General features: G+C 41.1%; 2 protein-coding genes across 13 annotated transcripts in view; one reads left to right on the top strand and one right to left on the bottom strand.

Annotated features, from left to right (window-relative positions):
• MBTD1 (mbt domain containing 1) overlaps nucleotides 1-24,767 on the top strand; it is a 119,694-nt gene that overhangs the window by 57,638 nt on the left and 37,289 nt on the right. For 2 of the 12 annotated variants that reach the window (XM_083727968.1, XM_083727975.1), the window contains exons 1-4: nucleotides 12,346-12,413; nucleotides 18,516-18,575; nucleotides 19,324-19,525; nucleotides 21,581-21,720. In XM_083727968.1, the coding sequence (XP_083584094.1) occupies nucleotides 12,393-12,413; nucleotides 18,516-18,575; nucleotides 19,324-19,525; nucleotides 21,581-21,720 (423 nt within the window). In that variant the 5' untranslated portion in view covers nucleotides 12,346-12,392. Of the gene's footprint in view, nucleotides 1-11,469; nucleotides 11,543-12,170; nucleotides 12,414-18,515; nucleotides 18,580-19,323; nucleotides 19,526-21,580; nucleotides 21,721-24,767 lie in introns of those variants that run through there. The other 10 variants (XM_083727974.1, XM_083727971.1, XM_083727972.1 and 7 more) reach the window with 9 other exon arrangements.
• UTP18 (UTP18 small subunit processome component) lies at nucleotides 133-11,369 on the bottom strand (the record flags this gene model as incomplete). Its single annotated transcript, XM_083728000.1, has 14 exons — nucleotides 133-235; nucleotides 1,076-1,120; nucleotides 1,538-1,680; nucleotides 3,053-3,227; nucleotides 4,155-4,278; nucleotides 4,684-4,774; nucleotides 5,409-5,509; nucleotides 5,850-6,024; nucleotides 6,456-6,581; nucleotides 7,371-7,459; nucleotides 7,991-8,070; nucleotides 9,066-9,161; nucleotides 10,015-10,148; nucleotides 11,115-11,369. 13 exons carry the CDS (start codon nucleotides 11,367-11,369, stop codon nucleotides 1,096-1,098), a joined length of 1,614 nt encoding a protein of 537 aa, XP_083584126.1. The 3' UTR covers nucleotides 133-235; nucleotides 1,076-1,095.

Raw genomic sequence — 24,767 nt, forward strand, 5'->3', positions numbered from 1 at the left:
TAGTGCATCCTGTAACGCTGTCCTACATAATTTCTCTGCATGTGTGGATTAGCCCCTACTTTCATGCAATATGTTCTCTTAAATAACACTGGTGATGTTATGGAGAAATATTAGAGACGAGTTTCTGCCAAGTTATTCAAAAAGCTATGTATTGCTACAAATGCACATACATATAAATACATCAAGGCAATGAAGAAAAGTTAATCCACTTTCTTAAAGTCACAGGGTACACCATCTGTAGAGAGAAGAGTATGAAGAGCAAGTCAACAAATGTTCAAGAAAAAGGCTGCATCCTCCAAAAAGCCAATTAATGCATAAGAATATGAACAGTTATATTAGCAAGGATTTAAGCAATGAATAGCACTAGACTATGGAGCTGTGAGTTAAACCACTGAGCCTGGGGCTTGCCAATCAGAAGGTCGGTGGTTCGAATCCCCGTGATGGGGTGAGCTCCCATTGCTCGGTCCCTGCTCCTGCCAACCTAGCAGTTCAAAAGCACGTCAAGTGCAAGTAGATAAATAGGCGGGAAGGTAAACAATGTTTCTGTGCGTTGCTCTGGTTCACCAGAAGCGGCTTGGTCATGCTGGCGACATGACCCAGAAGGTGTACGCCAGCTCCCTTCGCCAGTAAAGTGAGATGAGACCCGCAACCCCAGAGTTGTCCGTGACTGGACCTAACGGTCAGGGGTCCCTTTACCTAGCACTGGACTAAATGTCCAGTGAAACCAAGTAAGATTTACATTTGTTTTAATTTTTATTTTTAATTGTAAACTGTGATTTCAGTGTTATCGATTGCTACGCTGGGACCCTTGCAGGAAGGGCAGACTACAAATACTTGTACTACAAATGCATGTGCTGTTGTGTAGCATAATTCAGTGCATACATTCTCAAAAGGAAAGCCCACTTAGTTCAGTGTGCTTTATTCCAAATAAGTGCACACACTTCACTAACCATTAAAATTCAATACAAAACTGCAATGAACTGAATTTCTTTCTGACTCTGAAATTGTAACAAGGAAATTTAAACTATATTTCCCGCAATTCTCCAGCAGCATTTCTACTTCAGTTGATAATTACCTCAGTCTAAAGTCATCGGTTTAGAAATCTGAGTAGTGTTTCAACCTGCAAAGTTAAAACAGAGTTAATATGCAATAGTTTGAGATGTTCCCAACTACAAGACCACAAAGCACCCTCTTTAGCTTTCTAAACTATACCACAGTGGTTCTAATATTTTATGGCAATGTTTTCATCTAACATCAACATATCAGGGTACAGAGTAGCAAAGTATGTTTTTAAAAGAGACAAGGGAAATAAGAATGTGCAAGAAAATTCAAATTGTGCCTAGGTCAGTTAAATTATAAAAACCTGTTTTATTATTATTAGGTATCAAAGGCAATATTCATCTAAGCTATACTAAGACTAGTTACTCTGAGTATGACTAACATTAATACTGCCCACAGTCAATAATATTAACACAAATCTGAAGAAATCTAAGAGTTAAGTATCATTGTAATTGCAGTAGCATGATTTAATACGTACCTATACAATAAAGCTTTGCCTTTGTTATTTGCTATGGAAAAATATCCACTTCTGGGTGAGAAGTCCATGGAGTTAGCCAAGTATATTAACTTGCTTTTGAACACCGGAAAATTTGGGAATACAGTAAATGAAGGAATGTGCACCTGCGAAGGAGAGTGGAGCAAGGTAATGAAACAGAGGGGCTGGGTAAGTGAAAGCATACTTCACTGTCATACATAATATAATTAATAATAATAATATTTTTTTATACCCCACCCCCCCAGCCAAAACAGGGCTCGGAGCGGCTAACATGAAAATAAACTTTCAAACATTAATTTTTACAGTTACTTTCAAGACAATAACTCTGAACCCAACACTTTATCTTAAGCAAAGGCTTGTGCACAACTAGCAGGATTTTCTAACCCTTTCCCCTGCATCTGTCCATTTACAAGCTACTTTAGAAATTCCCTGAGTTTTGGTACAGAGGATCTCCCAGGATGGGAGGCTGGAGGAAGAGGGGGAAACTCCCAGGTGAGACCTGGGAGGGTTCACTCTTCTGTGTGGAATAAAGGTTAAGATATTGGTCTTTTATTCTCTTTCACTTCTTTCTTTTCTTTTCTTTTCCTTTTTCCTACTTTTCTTCTCTAGATTAGTTTGGCTTTATGAAAAGTATTAATAAAAAGTGATTATAAAAAAGAAAATTTCCTGTCCAGGATCTTTCTAACTACAGATTTTGCACATACAGTTACAATTAAAACTACATGGGCTGATCCTACCCCTTGTGGGCTGCCTGTTCCTGCACTTGCAAGATATGAACCACATGACGTTTCCACCAGCTGTGTGACATCTAGGTTTTTCTGGAGCTAAATCCTACTTTTCGCCTAAATGGTAGCAATGTTAAAAGCTTTTCTAATATGATAAAATGGATGTTTTGGGGTTCTCTCATTTTCCCCTATTCCAAAACAGAAATTGGCAGACTGTGTCACCTGGTGAAAATGAAAAGGTTTCCCCATATACAGCTCCTAAAGTGAGAAATGTTTGCCTCAAACCATAAAGTATAGATATTTCTGTCTTTCTGTTGTTGTCATATTTTTGGTAATTTCCCAGAAGACTTATTCAAACTCAATACATTCTCACTATCCAAGAACCATGCAAGGTGTGTGTCTGTTCAATGTATGTGAAAATTCTTGCAGCTTGCAATTACTTGAGCAACTAGGATGTCACAGAATGTTCAGACATGCAAAGTGCTCAAGGTGAAGAGGTCAGCAACAGAATGTTGACAAATCACGAGCAGGAGAAAAATCCTCCAGTAAGCGACCTAGTTATAATAGTTATAAGAGGAACTGTTTTTTGTTTGTTTTGCTGAATTAAGGCCAGGAGAGGTGGACAGGGGATCTCTGTAGGCATGAGAATCCAAGGCTGGGATGCTGAGGAGGGCCTTAGGAGCTGAAAAGAACAAGCTCCAGATTAAACTCTAGCTTAAACTGAATTGAATTAATACTTAGCTATTGAATTAAACTTAGGAGAAATTCTTACCAGCTTTACCGCCTCATCTACTTTATTAGAAGCAATTGCCAATATTTCAGTGGTGGGACTGAAGGATAACGATGTTGCAGGTGTGACCAAGTTCATTATAGCTTTCAGAGGCTTAGGACTAGTTTCTCTGAGACAGTCGTCCTGAGCATACACATTCACAACTCCAGAACTAGAACTAAAAAAAAAAAAGTAGTTTGTGGTTTATAAAATGCTTAAACCATAATTAAACTCAGCAATTTATATCCATGATCCTATGTTTCTCCAGAAGTACCAAGCGTCATTTCCTATCAGCTATACTGAGGAAATGTTAATGCGTAACTATAGTAAAATCTTATTCATGTAAGTAAAAAGAGTGTGTGTTTTTACTACGTTTATGCTTACGATAAGTTTGTAGAAGGGAGGCTCCATCTACAGAAAGAGGTTTGACAGCTACAGCCATTCCTAGACTGGGAAAGCCATGTCACAGTAGTTCATGCATGAAGTGATTTCAAGTACATTACTCCAATGCACTCTATGTGGGGCTTTCCTTCTGCTTGCTCTGGAAGCTGCAGTTAGTGCAGAATGCTGCAGCACAATTGCTGACTCCTACATATGCTGCAAGAAGCTCACCTGTATCTTAGGGGGAGCAATTAGCCACAGCCATTTTTAAATCAAGGCAAGCAACATGGCAGCTCTACAGAATTTAAGGGCAAAAAGCTGCTCAATATTTACTCAGTCAAGTCATCAACCACGGACTAAAAATAAGATATTTCTGAAGACTACTTTGATAAAGCCTGGAACTTGATCTAAAAAGCATTTGCAATGTGTTTACCTGTCATACTGGCAAGTTATTTTGTTACCATATATAAAGATACACCACTAAATTATTTGTCGATTTTGCCCTCCTCTGAATTTGGCCTCTTATAGCACATTACTAAGAATGTTTACTCAAAAGTAAGTCCCAATGAAATCAAGTGGATTTAATATGCTGAGAGCTGCAACATTAGTAACGCATGTCTAAACCCATAATTATCTGACAACTCCAGTGTCTTTGAAGTAGAGAACCTTCCGGTATGATCCAAGAAATAAAATATCTTAAAATATTGGCTCTGCTTCCACTTACCCACATGCCACATACTGGTTGTTTTTGGAGATTGCAATTGATGTACCACACATACAACCTTCGTCAGAAAATCTGTTTAGGCATCGTCTGCTTTTTACATCCCATACGAAAACTTCACCCTGAACTGACAGACAGAGAGACAAATAGGGAAATTTTTTAGAGGAAGTAATATATGACATCAAAATGCTGGATTTAAAGGGGGGGACCTCCGCTAAACTATGAACAACTGAAGAGCACAGCAAGGAATAACTCCATACACTACTCAAAGATTATAACTATTATATAGTGAGTTTCTATTAAATAGGTACATGCATACATCATAAGTAGTAAAAGGCACAACTGTTTCATGGTTTATGGGGAGGTTGTATCGGGTCACAAATTCCAGCTTCAAGCTATGAGTGCTTTCTAATCAGAAAATGAGCCTGTGACGATTACTACTGTAACAGCTGCAACAGAGGCTATACAAAGTTCTCCTTTCACTAAAAATTGCACACCTTCATACAGTGATGCCACATCTTATCTGACTTACCAGAATGTGTGTAGATTTTGCTGCTATCTGGAGAGAAAGATGATTCCAAAGACTTCCCATTTATTTTCATGCTCCCAATAAGCTCTTTCGTCTAAAATAGAAATGCAATTGTGGATCAACACAAGTAGTCACAATATCATAAAGTGAAAGAGTCTGGTCTCATGAGAGGAATGTGCCCTTCTACAGTCGTCATAAAAAGGAGGGGAAGAAAACTTGTAGGGTGCACACAAATGTGTTTTCATATATATATTTCTTAGTGCACCACTGTGTTCCCTAATATGGTGCTCTGTTGCCCTATTTCCCTCCTGCTATTTATGGCTTTCTTCCTTTGGTTTATCTTTTTCCTTCTATAGTCTCCACCACACCAGTGACTTACTCATTTACAGTATTCAGATGACTTGTTTAATAAGAGACACTTACAACACAAAACTCTAAAGAAAATCAACTGCTTAGCTATTAGCCACCACTATTTGGATTTAACAAAATCAAAGTCAAGAAATCCACACCATCCCTGTGACCTGTCTGCTGAAATGGCTGCTGTTGAGCAGCACAGAAATTTTGCATGAAGCATAAGACTGCAAAATGCTATGTGGTTCATATTTGCCATATTAGTATTAAAATGTATTTTTAGTATGAACTCTAGCTGATACAACTTCTCTGCTGGTAGAATTGTGTTGCTGTTTGAACTTAAAATGCTCATTTTCAGAAACAAATGCAGATTTTACCTTCATTGTCAACAAATGCAGATAGCCTGATGTTCCATTAAGGAGCAGGAATCTTCCATCTGGTGATACTTCAAAATTTTTGATAAACTTCTCCTCTAAACCTTAAATTCAAAAAAACAATATGTGTTTTTTTTAATTCCAGCACATATATATAGAAGCGAATTGCCAAAGTTTATAAATTATGGTTTAATCTGGGTGCTTATTTATAAAGAATAATAGAACATTATTTCCTTGAATGTTCATTCTTTTTCTTATAGATGCCATTGTTCCAAAGACATGGAAGAACACTGGGCACTAGTTCTACCGCCATGTGACACAGAAGGAATTTAATTAGAAATCTTTTATGTCTAATTCAGAAAAAATATAATTATATTTGAGCATTATTCGAATCTACTTAAAATTCAGTGTGTACAAAAATATAAGCAAGCAGTGAAACCTCACCTCTGATATGGGTGATAGGAATAATTTTCCCAGCCATCATGTCGTATATATAGAACCGCTTGTTGTGTATGCTAGTTGCAATAACTTGCTCTCCATCTGCACTAAAACGTGCCTTGTACACTGGAAAGCTTTCCAGATGAATGCTCTGTATCTTTGGATTAGCGATGCCATCCACCTTTAAAGAGAAAAAGATGCATTCATTTTTTCACCTCAGAATGGGCAATATTTAAGAGGATTTCTAAAATACAAATGCAATGACTAGCGAATGCCAGTTTGTCTTGAATTTAATTTCCTTGATTTGACGGCAACCCAGAGTCCCACACAAACATTGGGCTGCTACTGCCTGCTACTGCACCATATGGAGCTCCACCATAACAAGGAACTCCTGTTTCTATGCAAACAATAGGGATGAGCCACTTGCTTCCATGCACTTTTGACTGTTTCCAGTCCTTAAAGTTTGGTATTAATATGCAAATTTAAACCCCCACCCACCCAACCACCACATAGGTGTCTAAAGTATGTCTCAGCCAATCAGTTCCTATAAAATAGTATACAAGAACATAGAACAGAAACAATCACATTATATATAAGGTAATTATTCCTTACCTGGAACAGTGAAACAGACCGATCAAGCCCAGCAGTCATAATAACTTGAGCAGAAGGATGGAACTGCACAGTTGTCAGTTTTGCATCTGACAGACGTTCACTATTAGCAAACTTGCAGTTTTTCATCTAAAATGCAGAACAGGAACATGTGTGGTTGTTATGAAGCTGCATAACCACTAAGTACATATAGAAAAGAAAAATATACACACTCATGACAGTATCCAACACTGCACAAGCAGCACTAAGACCTCCCCTTCTGCTCCTCCCTGAATACCCCCACAAAAACTGCTCCACAGGGACCTTCAACCGTCTGGAGCAGATTTTGAGGGTGGGTGAGAGGCTTCAGGACAGGAAAGAAGGTTCAAGTGTGGAAACAGAAATCTTCTGCCCAAGTTAAACAGCAGCTTTGGACACAACCCTATGTCTGCACTACTGAAATATATTTCAGCAAATCTGCTACCAATTCTGTCCTAAGATACATTCAGTGTTCTAGGCAGTTTTCCATTTCCTAGTTTAGAGATGCATTAGCGATCCAAATTTTTATAAAATCAAGTTGTATTCAACTCTGTGCAAGTGGTGTTCTGCTCACACCTGGAAATTCCTCTTCTCACAATTCCCAAAAATCTGTTCCAGATGGTCCTCCAACCACCTGAAGCAGATTTTGAGGGTTAACAGCAGGCTTGCAGGAGAGGAGAAAATTACCAATGATTTTTTTATTTTACTGTTGAAGCTCTACATAATAACTATTTCATCATACTTAAAGCTTTGCCAACTAAATATTCAAAACATGAAAATGCTTTCAATGTGTTGCATGAAGGGTCTCTTGAAACCTGTTGTTTTTCACATATTTAACAGCTTCAAAGCCTATGAATTCTAATCACAAACACATTGTGTACATGAAAATGATTGTTTTACCTGTAAAAAGCCTCTTGGTAAGGAATCTGACACTGTCACGAAGTTGCCTGTCTTGTGCATTAGTTCATCCCCTTCATCTTCGCTGTCATCTTAAAAAGAAATTATTTCAAACATTGTATTGTTTTATCTGTGCAGCCATATGAAAAGTGGCAACATAAGCTAAATGCAATATATGAAAAGAAGTCAGAACTTATTCAGTATACAGTCAGGTAGTGTGTCATAAACCCTGCTCCTAGTCTCTTAGAGCAGCTTGCAACGGTCAGTAGTAAGACAGTCTGCGTTCTCAGGTAAACAATCTAAAACAGGGTAGGCAGCCTTCAGGGTTGTGTGATCTACTTTGTTTTTTACTTGAACCTTGAAGGCAACCAAATTGAAGCCAAGTGCAAAATAAGAACTGCTTAAAATTCTCCTTCTACTGCTCCTAAAAAGCTGCTCCTTCTACAGCCAATGGATGAGGCCAAGTTGGTCTCTCCCTTGCCATGATGTTCTTCCTACATTAGTCCCTGCGAGACTTCCTTAATCAGAAGTCCCAAAAACTTTCTCTGCAGAACACATGCAGAGGATTGCATCTTAATTACTTTATTGACTTTGGTTCATGCTATAGAAAGTCCCACATTTACCTTCATCTCTGGCTTTTCTTACTTTCTTCTTCCTGTCCCTCTGTGCCCAGGAAGGGGTTGCTCCCATTGCGCTCTGAAATCTAAGGAAGACAAGTCTGTACTTCACCCACAACTGTTACTTAAGACACAACCTTATTCACTGAGGTAAGTAAAAAAAAAAAAAAACTATCAGAAATTTTAAGTAAATATGCCAGACAATTTTGAAAGATGGGTGCAAGAATGATGAGCATTAAATATCTGAAGAAGAAGAAGAAGAGTTTGGATTTGATATCCCGCCTTTCACTCCCCTTCAGGAGTCTCAAAGCGGCTAACATTCTCCTTTCCCTTCCTCCCCCACAACAAACACTCTGTGAGGTGAGTGGGGCTGAGAGACTTCAGAGAAGTGTGACTAGCCCAAGGTCACCCAGCAGCTGCATGTGGAGGAGCGGAGACTCGAACCCGGTTCCCCAGATTACAAGACTACCGCTCTTAACCACTGCACCACACTGGCTCTCAAATTGAACTTAGAAAGGAAGGGCAAAAATGGAGAGAGGGATGCAGGGCAAGAAACTCAGGACAGACAGCCTTACAGTATCTCTCTCTCTCTCTCACACACACACACCCCTTGTGATGCAAGAGCAGATGCAAGCTGTTTAAAGGATGGACTGTGAAGGAAGAAAAAAATTTTCCTCAACACTCCCCACCTCTTGCAAGTAAGCCTCTCATTATGACAATAAATAGGGAAATGCTTTTGAAGTGTCCAAGCACCCCAGCCATTTTCGCCCTTCCTTTTTAAGTTCAATTGAATCATCCTGCCATTTCCCCTTTTCTCAATATTAAGTAGTAAAACTTCATAGCTGCATAAAGAAAATTGATTATTTTTTTTTGCATTTTAGTATGTATGGAAATAAATATAGACATCTTCAAAAATTCAGATTAATTTACAAATTGTCTGTTTTGAGAAAACACATATTGGAAAGCCTCTTCAAAAATGAGGTTATATGCTAACATTTTTTGATACCAATTCAAATAAATAATCAAAAATTATTTTTTCTTAAGATGGTTGTCTCTTGTCCATGTTACCATTAACACTCACTGTTCTTGAAGTCTTCTTTGAAGTTTTTCCTTTGTAAGCTTCTTTTCTGCATCACTTTTCATCATGTTTTTTCGATATCGATGGGTCATGTCAATTCTAGGAGAAAAAAGTCACATGCTAAATTTGTACAGTTCTGTAAAAATATTAATTTTACCAAGATGGTCACTTTACAAATTAAAGCAAGTGAATAGCTTATATTTTGAAGCAGTGGCATGTAGTTCATGTTACATAGTAAGATTACATAGTAGAGTCAATGTGATGGAGTGGTTAAGAGTGCCAAAGTAAGATTGGGCGATAAAGGTTCAAATCATCACTCAGCCATGAAATTCACTGAGTGACCATAAAACACTTCCTCTTCCTATCCTACTTTACAGGATTAGCATGGGGAAGAAATGGAAAAAAGTAAATTTTAAAATCAGCTATAAGGTTCTAGAATTTCCAAAGTTCTTAAAAAGTGGACAGCCTGGCAATATTTTGTAAAAACTTGCAGAAAGCACACACATTAACATCTTCACTCAGAATGAATGGTTAAGATGATGGATGGTATCTAATTGTGCACTGATGCAATGGACTTCCACTTGTGCAAAGGTGACTCTCCTTCAACCTGCAGCCACCCAAAATCTGCTCTGGAGGATTGACAATCCCTCCAGAGCAAAGTTTGGGGGACACATATGGACCCACAGGGGGAAGAGGAAAAAGATAAGTCATAGTACATCTGCTTGTGCGACTCTTGACCTTGCACTCACAGGATGTAAGATGCTTACACCCCAAACCTACATACGTTAGGTTGAAGACAAACCCCACAGAGTTCAATGCAACTTGCTTACAACTACAGCTTTGCTTCACCACACTTGATGAGTCAATTTACAATAGGTGCATTACACATCAAAGTAAACCACCAATCGTGGATTACTGTGACATGCAAACATAGCCTATGAGTGCTGCTTACATTTCCTCAACTTCATCATCTTCATCCACCCATGCTGGTTTTTCTGATGGAAGAAAGTTGTCTTCCGTTTCATTCTCCACTTCTGAGTCATCAGATTCTCCTTCAAGGAGATTCCCACTGAGCACATCACCAACCTTAAAAAAAGAAAGAATATTTTCTTTAATCTTAGAATTTAAAAACATGTTACAGATTGCCACCAATGAATCTTTAAAAATTCCTAAAAACTTATCATTGTTTATTCTCAGAACACTTGTCAGGAGCCTGAAACTGAGATAACTGACAAGCCCAGTCTCAGCTGTACTGCCACATGAATCCTGAGGCATTTCGGACAGAATTTCCTGATAACCACATACCTGATGAACAATGTGCTGTTCTACAGCACCCATATAATGGCCTTCAGAGTTCAGAAGGCATACTTGCACTGTTTGCTGCCATGACAGGACAGTACCCCACATCTGGATACTATGGTGAATTTACAAATATTTACGTGAACTGAAAAAGTTAGGAATTTTTTTAGGGGGTGAAGAACTAATTTGCTTGAATGTTACAGTGGGTATTCAGACTTAATTTACCACCTCCTGGAATACTTTCAAAGTGGACGAGACAGAAGATTGTGACCTCTAGATAAGGCATTCACACAGCCACCTACAAAGGGACAACCATTAGCAACTTTACAACCTCAACTGTTTGACTGAAGCCACAATAAATTTATTTTTAAAAAACAGCACAAAAGAGTGCCCCTTTTCTATGCTGTGCTATCATAACTACAGCTGCACCCCTCTCTTCTGAACATTTGCTACTGAACCGGCAGGGCCGGCACCAGTTTTTGTGGACCAATGCTCCAGGTGTGTAAGACAGGCAGAAATTCCGTAATATGTACTGGTGAAACATCTGCATCACTGTATCTGCGTGTCCATAAACATCCACTCGTGCAATTCAAGCTTATCACGCTGCCAGCAGCTCGGGCAGGGATGTGGGGCTCATAGAAAGAAGAGAAAGCTGGTGGAAAGAACCATTATCCACTAGATACCGTGAGGCTGATTATTGCTATCCAGTCGGGGGGAGGGAGGGGACACCAAAACAGGCTTCCCGCCTAATACCTTCGCCAGCGGGCCTTGCAGACGCTGCAGGTCGTCGTCTCCTTCCTCCACGTCCCCAAACAGCAGCTCCTCCAGGCCACGCTCCGCCGCGGGTTTCTCTGCCACGAGAGCCAAGTGCTGAGCCCGACGGATCTCCTCCGCGGCAGCCGCCACGTGGCCGCCTCGCTCCTCGCCTCTTTCAAGCGGCCCTTTTCCGACCCGAGGCCGCTTTCTGCCCTTCGACGCGCCTCGCCGGCCCTCAGCCCTCGCCTCCATGCTACCTCTGCCTTCACGGGACCACAAACCGGAAGCGGAAAGGCCCGCACGGAAACCGGAAACGCCCTTCCCGCTCAGTTACCATAGAGAGGCACGCAGACGCAAACACGTCCGCCCTCCCAGGCACAGTACTCAATGAAGCCGCCGTGACGCCGCCTGAATGAACATGCGATGTAAACAAACAGATAGATTACCAGAGAGATACGCGGGCTGAGGGGGCTTTCGGCGCGAGCTCCTCACCCCTCCCCACCCCAAGGCAAATGGAGACCGGAATAAAACGATCTGCGTAACATTTGTCTTTTTCTCTATGTCTTTGCCTTCCCCCGCTCCGTGAGAAGCACTGCCACGTGACCTCCTTGGCCCCGCCTCCTTTTCACATGACCTCAATGTTTCAGTGTATTCCCCCCCCAACACACACACACTCTCTTTCCCCCATTTTTCCCCTCATAAGAACCGCTCTCTAAGCGGGCTGTCCCATCACTTGTAAAACAGTGGGGGTGCAGGTGAAAGCACCTTTTTTAAAAAAAGATTAACGTCTCCTCAGTTGAAGGCAAACTGAGACGGAGAGAAGCATCCCATCAAATCTGTAGCCGGTCGCGGCGACCGCTTTAACGCCGCGGCTGCGACCGTCCTCGGTCCCCGTCGCCTCTCCTCCCCCCCCCTCTTCCGCATCATAGTTCAGGCCGCCCAGCCGCGTACGGCGAGCGAGGGCGATCCAAACAGCGAAGGGGCCAATGGGAGCGCGCCGTGGGCTGGGGCCGTACTACGCGTGCGCAGTGCGGTTATGCTAATGTTGTTGATATTCTGGGGCTTGGAGTTGAATGTCTTTTCTCTCACACACTCTGCGCTCTTCCCCCCCGTTTAAAGTGAGAGGCTGAACTTTCCTCCTCCTCCAACCTGGCTCTGCCCCTCGGAAAGGGGAGGGGGAGAGTCCGGGGGGGTGGGGGCTGAGCCGAGGGGGCGGGAGGGGGGAGGAGGAGGAGGAGAGCGGCGGCAGCGGCATCCTTTGCCCATGAGGGCCTGATGGAAAACACAAAGGACCTGGTGAGTAGCGCAGAGCAACCCCCTGGGGGGGTCGAGGGAGGCAGAGGCAGCGGCCAGCACCGGGCAGGGCAAGAGGCTTGGGCTTCAGAGCGGGGTGGCTGACCTGAGAGGCTTGAGGGGGTCACGCTGCTTTGGGTTCCCTTCCTGAGGGGGTGGGGGACCCACGCGAGAAATGGTGTGGGGAGCAGCGTTGCATTCTGTGCCGTGTGGGAGGGAAGTGCCGGACTGAGAAAGGCAACTCTGGGCAGGGAGGAGGGGGGGATGTTCTGCGAGAAATACTGTACCATATAAGCTACCTCTTCTCCATCTGCCCCGACCCACCCACCCGTGTTTTCTTACTCCCCCACTCCCCGGCAACATGTGCAAAAGTGGCGGGGACTTGAGAGAAACTTCTGCCTTCTGTCGGAGTGCGAGTGGTTCATTCATCGATGCCTCTTCGAGGTTTCCAGAGTCCCTTCCGCGTTCCTTTGGCTGTCCTTTCCTTGCGTGCTGTGTGTGCTGTGCAGAGAACCTCTTTTTTGTGTGTGTTGGTACCTTGGCCAGTACTGCGGCTCCAGCGTTGCCCTAGTAGTTTAATGATCAAAAAGCGAAGAGATTTTGTGCCTCGTTGAGCATCTTGAACATCTTGTGCACAGTGGTACCTCTGACTACGTACAGTACTTAATTCGTTCCGGAGGTCCGTACTTAACCTGAAACTGTTCTTAACCTGAAGCAACACTTTAGCTAATGGGGGCCTACCGCTGCTGCCGCGTGATTTCTGTTCTCATCTTGAAGCAAAGTTCTTAACCCAAGGTACTATTTCTGGGTTAGCGGAGTCTGTAACCTGAAGCGTATATAACCTGAAGCATATGTAACCCAAGGTACCACTGTATATGCTTTGCAAGGGGATGTGCAGACCAGTGTTCAACAAACATTTCATTTGATTGTTTTTAGAAGGTTGAATGTGGCCTTTGAGAAGATAGAGGAAATGTTTAGGTCTGCCAATGTTCAGTAGTGTAGAAGAGAAAACCTAGTAATCCAGGAAATGCCATGACGAGTCTATTTCTTTAGTTTCCTATCTGCTTGCTACTTTTCCTCCCCTGACATTCACACTAATCTGTAGGATTCTGCAACCCGCTTTGTTGCATACAAGTATCCTGGAGCAGAAAGTAAATGAGTCAGTTTTACCTTTCTCAGGGAAAGCTTTCAGAATTAATGTCATAACGAAGACTTTAAAGAGAAATTGCCAAATTAAGATATGCTGAATGCTGACAATGAGAAGTTTCACTGGATAAAGTACGAAAGATGTAACTTTTTCATTTAAAATGCATTGACTTTAATGCATTATGTTTGTGACGTTGAAATGCTGATATCAGCATAAAGTTGCATTTCCTTTGTTAAATGTGGCTCATTTGTAATTAAACTTAAAATACAGAACATTCTGTTACGTATATAAAACCAGTGTGGTGTGTTGGAGTAAGACCTGGGATACCAGGGTTCAAATCACCTCTTGGCCATGAAGCTCAGTGAGTGACTTTGGGTCAGTCACTGCCTCTTAGCCTAGCTTATCTCACAAGGTTATTGTGAGTATGAAATGGAGAGAGGGAGTACAATTTATGCCACCTTGAGCTCATTGGAGGAAAGTGGGATATTAACTTAGTAGCAATAATAAGTAAACATTGAGCCCTATTTTAATGTGTGTGTTAAGAGATACAGTAGTTTTAAAAGTTTTAAATTTGTGACAGTGTTGCTTTGGACACTGCTGATGCAGAGCTTTATTCTCAAACTTTTTAGCGCTTTCCTCCTTAACTTTCCTTTCCATTATGTATCTAGACTAAACACCTTTTTTGTCTTAAGGCAGTCTTCCCCAGCCTGATATCCTCCAGATGTTGTTGGACTACAGATCCCTTTATCCCTGATTATTAGCTGGGCTGACTGTGGTTGATGGGAATTGTAATCCAAAACATCAGGAAAGCATTGGGTTGGGAAGGCTGTCTTAAATGACGTGTGGCTTTGTCTTGCCTTTCTACAATACTTGATTGGGCTTTAATAGGGAAACACTCATGTGCATGTATACGGACTATTCTCATTTGCTTCAGTCTCCTGCCCCATTAATTTGTCCACTGTTCTGTATTCTGCCCATTGTGCATGGTCTGTATATCAGAACATGGTAGCATGTCTGTCTTGCAAATCTTTTACTTCCTTAAATAGAGTATCAGCAAATGCCTTACAAAAGCTTCTGAATGCATAGCTATTGGAGGGAACACTGTGTTCTCGATGTTGTGTTGTCAGTTAACATGAGAGAGCATTTGGATCTTACAGACCTAGCTGGTCCCCTATGTGAAGTAATTATGCATTCTAGAATAGTCCCGAAGCCTTCTGTAATGTTTGTTGGTTCCTTGACAGATCTGTTGATATGGAAAGTGCTCACTGAGGGTAAAAGTTCTGAAAATTTATGGATTAGTGTATACTGGAAGACAACTGGGTCATACCTTCTGCTATCACTGTTGGTACCACAACACACAACAGCATGTGCATTAAATCTTATGGGCCAATCATGCAACCTGCTGCACTAACAATGGGTTTGTAGGATACGGACCAATTATTCTGTTGCTTCAGTTCTTAAAACAATTTTTTATTGGCTTTACTTTTTATACAGATACAAGAACCATTAAACACTTATGCAGCAGTGCATCTAATGGTGTTTTTTCTATCCATTGACTTTAGACATGAGCTTACACATTCAATGTTCAAACATATTACTTAATGTAATCTCTCCACTGAAAAGATTGAGCTGTTAGGATAACAATGTCTTGATTTTGGTCATTAACATAGCTAAAGAAAGGGGCCCACATTTATTGGAAGGTGTCTCTTTTCATTAAGCCTTTAATTGTCCTCTTGTGTCTGGTGAGACGCTCAAACATTGCTGCACCCCAGATATTATTTCCCCAAATGCTCAGAGTTATTTCAGTCTGGTTATTTTATTACTGAGCTATCATTAATCATGCTGCGGTCAGTAAGAAGCCTACTAGTTCTCTGTAGTGAATAGTGGAGCCCAAGTCTATGTCCAAAGATAGTAAGGCTAAGGTAGGATTTGGAGAAAGAGGTTGGCTTGTAATTGTGGATATACTGGAGAATATTGCAAAAGTTCCCACCAAACATGAAAAAACCAAGTTTTCCATAACCATTCCAACATAAAGGGCAAAGGGAGGGATTAATTTTTGCCAGCCTGACTGTCACCCAGTGCCAGTGGATGCCTCCTGTAAGCAAGCAGAGATTGTTTTATGAGGGGTGGGAATGGCCCAGAGACCTCATTTGTGATCTTCAATTGAGTGGCCTAATTCTGATTCCCATACAGTTTGAAGGCCTCCAGCACCCCCTGCTTCATGAACTAATAGATTGTTGTATATAGGGAAGCGGCATCTTTCAGGTCATATGCTGGTTACAGCTGCATTGTTCTAATCTGTAATGATTAGCTATGGCTGTAAGACAGCAATGAGTTATTACTTTGACTTGTCAGTTGGTTGTTGTAGCTATGTAAAAATTGAGGTCATTGACAAATGTTGCCTAAAGTCAGTGCACGAAGCTGTTGTTTGACATGAGCTAGGCAGAAAAGAGGTGTTTAGAGATGGGGTTGGGAACTGCTTGTCTGCATGACATTACAGAAGACTTTTGGTCAATGTTGAAGGTATCTATGTTGGTGCAACATTATATGCATAATGTTTAGCACTCCAGCAAATGATTACAGTATGTTGAAGTTGCTATTGACAGGGATGGATGAGCTGTTGCTACAACTGATTCATATCAAAACCATTTTGTGCATCTTCACAGTCACACAACTTAGGTTTCTCTTGTCTCTTTCTTGTTCTTCAGATTGCAAGTGCCTTGGGATGAGGATGGATTTATTTATTTAGAACATTTATTGGCAGCCCAAGTGACAAAGTCCTCTGGGCAGTTCACACAGAGTACAATTTAAAAAATGATTTTCAGTGTTTTAATTAATCATTCCCTGCCCTTCAAAACTAGCACTAGCAGCATAACAGCATTTAAAATCAGAGAAAAACAATCAGTCTATGAGTATTCTGGGACAATATGCATCTTGCTCTTCTTCGCCAGGACTTGTTAGATCCCTGAAATGTTTAAGCTGTAAGCTAAACTAGAAAGAATTGTAATCTGTGGCCATAATAGTTTTTAAAAGTGGACAATCATTGCAGCATATATTTAAGTAACTGTATTAGTTATGCTGCAAATGTAATCAAGTTCTGTGGTGCCTTAACTGCACTTGGGATAGTGGTGTCTAGCTCTCTCTCTTTTAAGTTCTCAATACCATGCTGCTATGCAAACTTGCCACCCAAGATGAATAAAATTTCAGTGGGTGATCATCACAGAAATACTAGTACTTCTTTAAAATTATAGTGGAAATTATAATAGAAAACATACTATGTATGTAACATGGATGGACGTTTCTAATTTTTGTGAATGTCCAAATATGTAATTTTTTCAGGCTCTCCCATCTCCTGACAAAATTTACTGTGACTTTTGCTGTTGAACACTGTATTTACTTATCCTGCCTCACCCTACAAATTATGAAAGTTGCTGTGTGAATAAGTGTATGTTAAGTACTCATGTGTAATACAGTCAGTACATTTCCACAGGCTCTTCTGTCATTCCAGTAGCACATATGAGCAATTCAAGTTTGCATGACTATGCTTTGCAGGTTGCAATCACTATCTTTTTCTCTTAATGATGCTCAGGTTGTGTCTAATAGTCATAAGCAGTATAATAGTTATGGGACAGAGATAGCTTTGGTTGCCTTGGTGGATAGCTTAACGATGGGAACTGGACAGGGGGAGTGTGTCCCTGTTGATTCTGCCTCTTTGTGGCTTTCAAAGCCATTGACCATGGTAGCCTTGCTGGGATAGGACTTGGAGGCCCTGTTTTACAGTGGTTCCATTCCTTCCTGGAGGGGCCAACCCAGAAGTTAGTGTTGGGGGACTCTTGTTTGACACCTTGGCTGCTGGCTTGCTCAATGTTATGTTTTGTCCCTCATGCCACTGGGAGAAGTAATCCAGAGTTTCAGAGTTTGGTTTCACTAGTATGCTCTTTTTCTCCTTTCCACCTAAATCCAAGGAAGCTGTCTTGATTTTACTGGTGTCTGTGATCAGTAATGGACTGGATGAGGGTGAGCAAATTGAAATGTAATCTACAGATAGGCAAGATGTAGATGCTCTTGGTCAGTCAGAAAGCATAACAGGGAACAGAGATTCTAACTGTGCTATGTGGAGTAGCACTCCCTCTGAAGACACAGGTTTGCTGTTTGGGCATGCTCCTGGACTCAGCCCTGATCATGATCACTCAGGTTTCTTTGGTGACCAGGAATACATTTGCACAGTTAAAGCTAGTGTGCTAGCTGTGCCTGTTCCTTGAGATGTCTGATTTGACCACAGTGACACACACCTTAGGTACATGCCGTTTGGAATACTGTAATGCCCTCTTCTTGGGAATGCCTTTGAAAAGTGTATTGCTCTAAATGTTGGACATTCAGATACTGCTGATAGGTCTGGAACTGATATGGGTGGAAGACACTATTTTTCTGTGGTCTGCTCCTTTCTAATTGCTTAGTATTGGAAGGTAGCATTTGATGACTTCTGTTCAACTATATACCTGCTGTATATCATAAGGAACTACTTTGTCCATCCTGCCATTGAATGGGATTGGGGTGCTATTGATATTTGGATAACAAATGAAATTATTATTTTATTTTTACAACGATTTCAGAAGTGGCATTTGTTTTAGCAAATAAAATGTGTAGCATGATCTGCACTATGCAAGGGATATCTCCTTAGTAATGGCATTCTGAGATTGCGCGTGGTAGAGCAGCCATTCACATAAAATCTAACTTTTGTGATGCTTGTTTTATTCTATCTCTGTCAGTTGCCATGGAAGTGTTTCTATGACAAATCATTAACTTTATGGGAATAGTCTACTTCAAAGACTGAGAATATGTGACGGAAACAGATGAGGGGTGGGTTGTGCTTAGTGGCTAACCAAAGGGGGGAGAATGGACCCTAGAAGTTGCAAAGAAGAACAATGATACACTCTGGCTCTGGCTTTTCTCTCTAGTTCTGGTGTGAAATGAGAATATACCACAGAAAAGCTCCACAGTTTTCTGAAGAGAAAATGGTAGGTCAGTGAGCTTAATTCCCTTCTCTGGGTTGTTACGTGGGGTTGCATCAAGTGTGGTGTAGTGGTTAGAGTGTCGGACTAGGACCTGGGAGACCCGGGTTCAAATTTCCACACAGCCAAGAAGCTCACTGGGTGACCTTGGGCCAATCACCTGGTCTCAGCCTAGCCTACTTCAGCTAATGTATGCTGCCTGCTGGTTAGCCAGAAGTGGATGAACTGTTGATGAACAATGCTGGGTATACCAACACATGATAAACTTACCCTTGAATTCTGCAAAGACTATTGAGGACTTTGGTGGCATATTTGAAATCCGTAACTTCAGGACTGATGCATTCTATAGAGAAGCTAGCAAACCAACAAAATTTTTGTATAACTCATTGCTTTACATTTGCCTATATGTAAAGCAACATAAGTGCTCCTCTGTGATTTCTACAATGGAATATGTAAGGGTAATAAATTAAATGTTTGTGTTTGGTTATTGAACATAATTTTGTTGGGTGCTCATCCTGAATATTGCTTTGTGTAGTGCAAAGTATTTCATTTTTAGTTTATTGTATACCATGGCACCTATGTAGCATTTGCAAATTGCTTTTCATTTTGTCTGTCTACATGTGTTGTTTCTCTGTGTAACTTAAGATTATGTAGTATGGATCTTCCACACTCAGTGGAAACCTTTTAAAATGCTGAAATATCTCTTTCAGCTCCTTTTGTTGAGAGGTTTTAACATTTTAGCTTTTCTTTTTAGACTGAACATTCTTCAAGATCTGAAAGGAAGAGACGTGATTCGTTCGGGATGTTTGATGGTTATGATAGCTGTAGTGAGGATACCAGTAGTAGCTCAAGCTCTGATGAGAGTGAAGAGGAAGTTGCACCTTTACCCTCAAACCTCCCAATTATCAAGAACAATGGACAGGTCTACACATATCCAGATGGCAAATCTGGCATGGGTGAGTGTATGATTTTTCAGTGGAATGCTAAATCAAATGACCACTTCTGATTTCTCTGGTGCCAACTTCTTTTTTCTGCTTGGATGTTAGGAGCAGTGACCAAAGACTGATGCACATATATATATGTCGCTTTGTGTGAAGACTGTTCTACTGTTTCATGTCAGTAAACTACAGCTAAACTGCTCCTAGACAACCATAGAAGTGTGCTTAAGTCGTAACAAAGTGCGTGCATGATTCCTTCCTTTAGCATGCTTACAGAAAAATATTCAGAGTCAGAGTCAGGAAGAAGGGGACATCGCCACACCTGAAAACTTAAGAGATATTGGCTTGGATCCATAGTTCCCATAGGTGGTAATCGACTACACTCACTCAGAAAAGGCTTACTGAAATTAATGAATCTAACTTAGTCATGTTCAGTAATTTCAGTGGATCTGCTCTAAGTAAACTTGAATATCACCCCCTGAGTTCCCCTCACAGGGCTTTCTCACTGGAGAAGAGGAGGAGGTGAATTTTGTCCGTTCCTGCATCTTATTGCAGACACTGAATAGTTGCTCTGGTGGCTAGTGGGACCATCTTGAACAGTGTTGAGGTGCTCTTGGGGGAACAGGAAGCAGCAACAATTGCCACCTTCCCTTCCTCCAGTGGGAGCCTGTACTGAATCTCAATCCCTTCCATTTGGGGAAGTTGCACCTTGGATCTAGCCCATTGGAGAGGTGGCACACGCTCCTCTACCAACGAAGCCACAAGCTAAACCATCCAGCATTTCTGCTGAAATCTTCCCAAGCCATGCTCCAGATTTCCTCTCCATGTCTGTGCATGCACACAAAGTTCACAAAAATTGATACAGAAGAGGTTCTAATCCCAGTTGGGATAGTAGGGGCCAAGATAAGAAAAGAAGAGCAAGATTTGGGATGAGGGAAGCTTGTGTGTGTGTTGCCTTTTATCTGAGGATCACAGGGTGGGTGACAGTATAAAAACTCAAAAATACACAACATAGTAACAAACAAGACAATAACACACCCCAGCTATTTAAAGACTTAACTGAATTTTATGAAAACAAATGTTTTAAGTAATCATTTCTAGTGCAGTATGCTGTTTATTAGGGCTTGGCAATATCTGCTTTTCAACAATGTGATATATCATCAGCTAAACATCGTGATATACCAGTTGAAGTAAGGTTGTAACTATTTAGAGGCGAATGGGGTAATGTGCCTGCAACTGCTACTACTTTGGGGTCTAAAACTGATACATGTTTACTTACCTTTAACATATTGGGACAACTGTTATTTTATAGTACAGAGCAACAGGAGCATCATGCGAGAAGTGATGACTGGCTTCATCGTTTTCCCCACACCACAATTTTTTTTTTACAAAGCACACACATACATCATGATTCATGATACATCACCATGTCAGATATTATGAAACCATTATCAATATGCAGACCGCAAACCAATTTGGGATTATATATCAATACATTGCCCAGCCCTACTGTTTGTAGCATACTTGTGGAGGATGCCTTCACCCAGTTTTGGAAGGGCTTTCCACTCAGCCTGCACATCATTGAGTACAGGCCCTTGACTCTCCTGAGAGCCTTTATGAAGGGCTGCTGGGGAGAAGAGAAGAAGGAGCAGGGAAGTCAGCTTCTGCCAGCCTTCTTCTGTGGGTTAGATCTGGAGAAAAGCACGTTATGCTCAAATAAGTAAATTATTTGGAACATTAAAACTTTTTTTGTACAGTGGAAGTGGTAGTTCATTCTCTTCAACAGAAACGAATCTCCCATGTCAAATTAAGGAAAGAGAAATAAGTCCAAGATAAAAAGCTGTTTAGAATCTACATAGAAGCTATTAAATATCTGATTGATGAAGGATTGTATTATAAAGATAATATATAATGCATATTTATATTTGGGGTGTGTCTAAGTGTTGATAGCCAACACACATTTTGAGTTGACTATCTTCTATGTGGACTGCATAGAGCCATGGCTTCTTGACAATGAATGTGGCACTTTATAGTATAGATGTAATACATTGGCCATCTTTCTCCCTTTATCAGCTACCTGTGAAATGTGCGGGATGGTTGGTGTCAGAGATGCCTTTTACTCTAAAACCAAGCGTTTCTGCAGTGTTTCCTGCTCAAGAAGTTACTCATCGAACTCTAAGAAGGCCAGCATTCTGGCCAGACTTCAGGTAACGGTACAGTCACAGTTTTATTATCTTTATTATATAGATAAGTTTTAAAACAGATTTTTTACAACGCAGATTAATTTTGAAAAAAAAAAAGTTAACTGCTTTCAAGTTAAATATAATATGAGAGCCCTATTGGATTGGACCCAAAAGTCAGCATCTGGTATCCAGCACTGGCTAACCAGATGCTTCCCCAAGCAGGTGTGAAGGCAACAGCCCTTCTCTGTTTATCAACAGCATTAAGTGCCTGCTTAACACGCATCTCTTCATCCAGGCATTTGCTGCTTATTAATTAATTAACTTGTCCATAATATTGCAATTTCCAGAAGGGTAGCAGCATTGGCCTCCTGTAGCAAAAGCAACAAAAATTTTGGCGCCTTAAAACTAACACATTCATTATGGCTCTAGCTTACTTTGTCAGACGCATGAAGTGAAATTTTAGTTGGCAGTTGTGAAAATAACCAAATTGTAAGGTGGAAGTTGAATGACAATGAGATGCCTTGGAAGGCAGGCTTGTGCTTGCTCACAGGCGGCCCCCAATCTAAAACAGTTACTCACCATCAACAAAAAGACACATAGCAGAGACAAGGACACAAGGACCAGACTTAGAACCCAACTCTACTCCCATGACCACTGCGGCAACACTGTAGCAGGATAGAATAATGTTGTCCACAACTTCATGGGCTCATTCATCTGCTCATCTTCCAGTGTGATTTATTCCATTATCTGCCAATAATGTCCTTCTACATAGGACAACCAGTTAAGTCTCTGTGCAAAAGAACAGCAATAGATAGACACAAATCTGCGAACAGAAATGGCAAACCTGTAGGGGAATGCTTTAATATTTCAGGACACTCTGTAACTGACCTTAAGGTGGCCATTCTGGAATGAAGGAAGTTAAAGGATGTGGGTGGCGCTGTGGGTTAAACCACAGAGCCTAGTACTTGCCGATCAGAAGTTCAGCGCTTCGAATCCCCGTGACGGGGTGAGCTCCTGTTGCTCGGTCCCTGCTCCTGCCAACCTAGCATTTAGAAAGCACCTCAAAGTGCAAGTAGATAAATAGATACCGCTCCGGCGGGAAGGTAAACGGCGTTTCTGTGTGCTGCTCTGGTTCGCCAGAAGCAGCTTAGTCATGCTAGCCACATGAGCCGGAAGCTGTACGCCGGCTCCCTCGGCCTATAGAGCGAGATGAGTGCCGCAACCCCAGAGTTGGCCACGACTGGACCTAATGGTCAGGGGTCCCTTTACCTTTTACCACATGAAACAGCTGAGTTATAATTTATCAGTAAGTTAGATGGCATGAGTTCTAGGTTTGCCCTTGTTTGTGTGGACAAACTTTTTCAGTTTGGTGAAAAGATCTCTGCCATAGATTTTAAAATAATACAGAATAACCACCTGTCTTCATTTGTTGTTTTTGTACTGTTTTCAAAACTGTTTTTAGTTTGTGTTTGTCTTGAAATGCATATGGAAGGCAATTCGTAAATTAATGAATTAAATAAAATGCAGAGAGGGCAGGGTTCAACAAAGTTGTTGCGATGGGAGAACAAGGTCTGTTTGCACACTGGGGCTGCTCTCCGCCACCACCCCACACCACCTAAATCTGCTTTGCAGAGCTGGGAGAACCTCCATAACAGGTTTAGGAGACGTGTGGGAGGAAGGGCAGGAAATATTGTTGCGCAAATGGACCTTTCCCCCCGTGTGCACTTAGTACTAAGTTGGATTTCACTCAAAGGATTTTTATTATACTACATGTGTTAATTGACTTACCTCTGCCAGGGATATCTGACATCTATGATAGTTTCTTATGAATGGTTCCCTGCCCCATTATAGTTGTAATTCAATTACCTTAGCAAAGCTGGGTAAATTATTATCAATCTGTGATTAGAAAAGTGTGCCTACATGTTTAAGCTCTTATTATCATGGTCTGTAATCTTTGTATCTCATTGCCATTCAGCTCCCACCTTACAGTTTTCATCCTCTGTATGCCTGCCAACTAAGATTTTCGCTTTATGCATCTGAAATGGGCTTGAGTCCACAAAAGTATATATCACAATAAATCTTATAGTGTTTGAGGTACCACAAGGCTTAGTTGTGTTTATTGGCTACAGTAGTTACATTTTATTGTATTGTAATATTTTATTATGTGGATTGTGTTGTATGTATATGTTGTATGTTTACATAATGTAAACTGCTGTGAGATAATACAGAAAAAGAGCATTGTAGAAATGTTTAAATTAAAACTACTCACCACTTGAATCTAACCTAGTGGTTGTTACCACTTCTCAGTAAAACAAACTGTAAGTTTTACGATATGATATCTTTATTGTCATTGTCCCATACAGAACAGTGAAATTGAAAAATCTACATAAGACATTCAAAAACCCCTAAAAACTCTGAAACCCCATTTTAAAATACAATATACTATAGAGACTCCTTATACTGCATTTAGAACCAGAATTGCATTTGGGTAGAAACTGTTTCTCAGGCAGTGGCGTAGCGTGGGTTGTCAGCACCCGGGGCAAGGCAAGTAATTTGCGCCCCCTAACCCTAACCCCCAGATGTTGCGGCCGGCCCCCCCTGCACCCCCCACGCTACGCCACTGTTCTCAGGCAGCTAGTCCTGGTCTTTATAACCCTATACCTTCTTCCAGTTTGTTATTTGTACAAATCAAGAAGTACAAACCATTATTTGGAGGATCAGGAATGAGCCGTAATAGTAATAGTAATGATAATGGTGATGATGATGATAATAATTTATTTATATGCCACCCACCCGGTTGGGCTTCCCATCTATGCATGACTTCCTCTTCCTTTTGCACAATTAACTTAATAGATGCTGGCTGGTTTGTCAAACCACATTTTGCCATGACAGCAAAACTAGCAAAGTTGTTTGAGTGACCTATCTGAACCAGGATCAGACAGTTCATGGACAGATTCTTCCATTCCAAACCATTATTTGGAGGCTAAGAAAATGTGATACTGGAATGTATTTATTTAATAAGTTAATGTAAGTTAGTTTGTACAAATGTAGTTTTAGTTACCTTGGGTTGTGTACAA

Source organism: Podarcis gaigeae (genome assembly GCF_964106915.1).
Source record: "Podarcis gaigeae genome assembly, chromosome: 2".
Classification (NCBI taxonomy): domain Eukaryota; kingdom Metazoa; phylum Chordata; class Lepidosauria; order Squamata; family Lacertidae; genus Podarcis; species Podarcis gaigeae.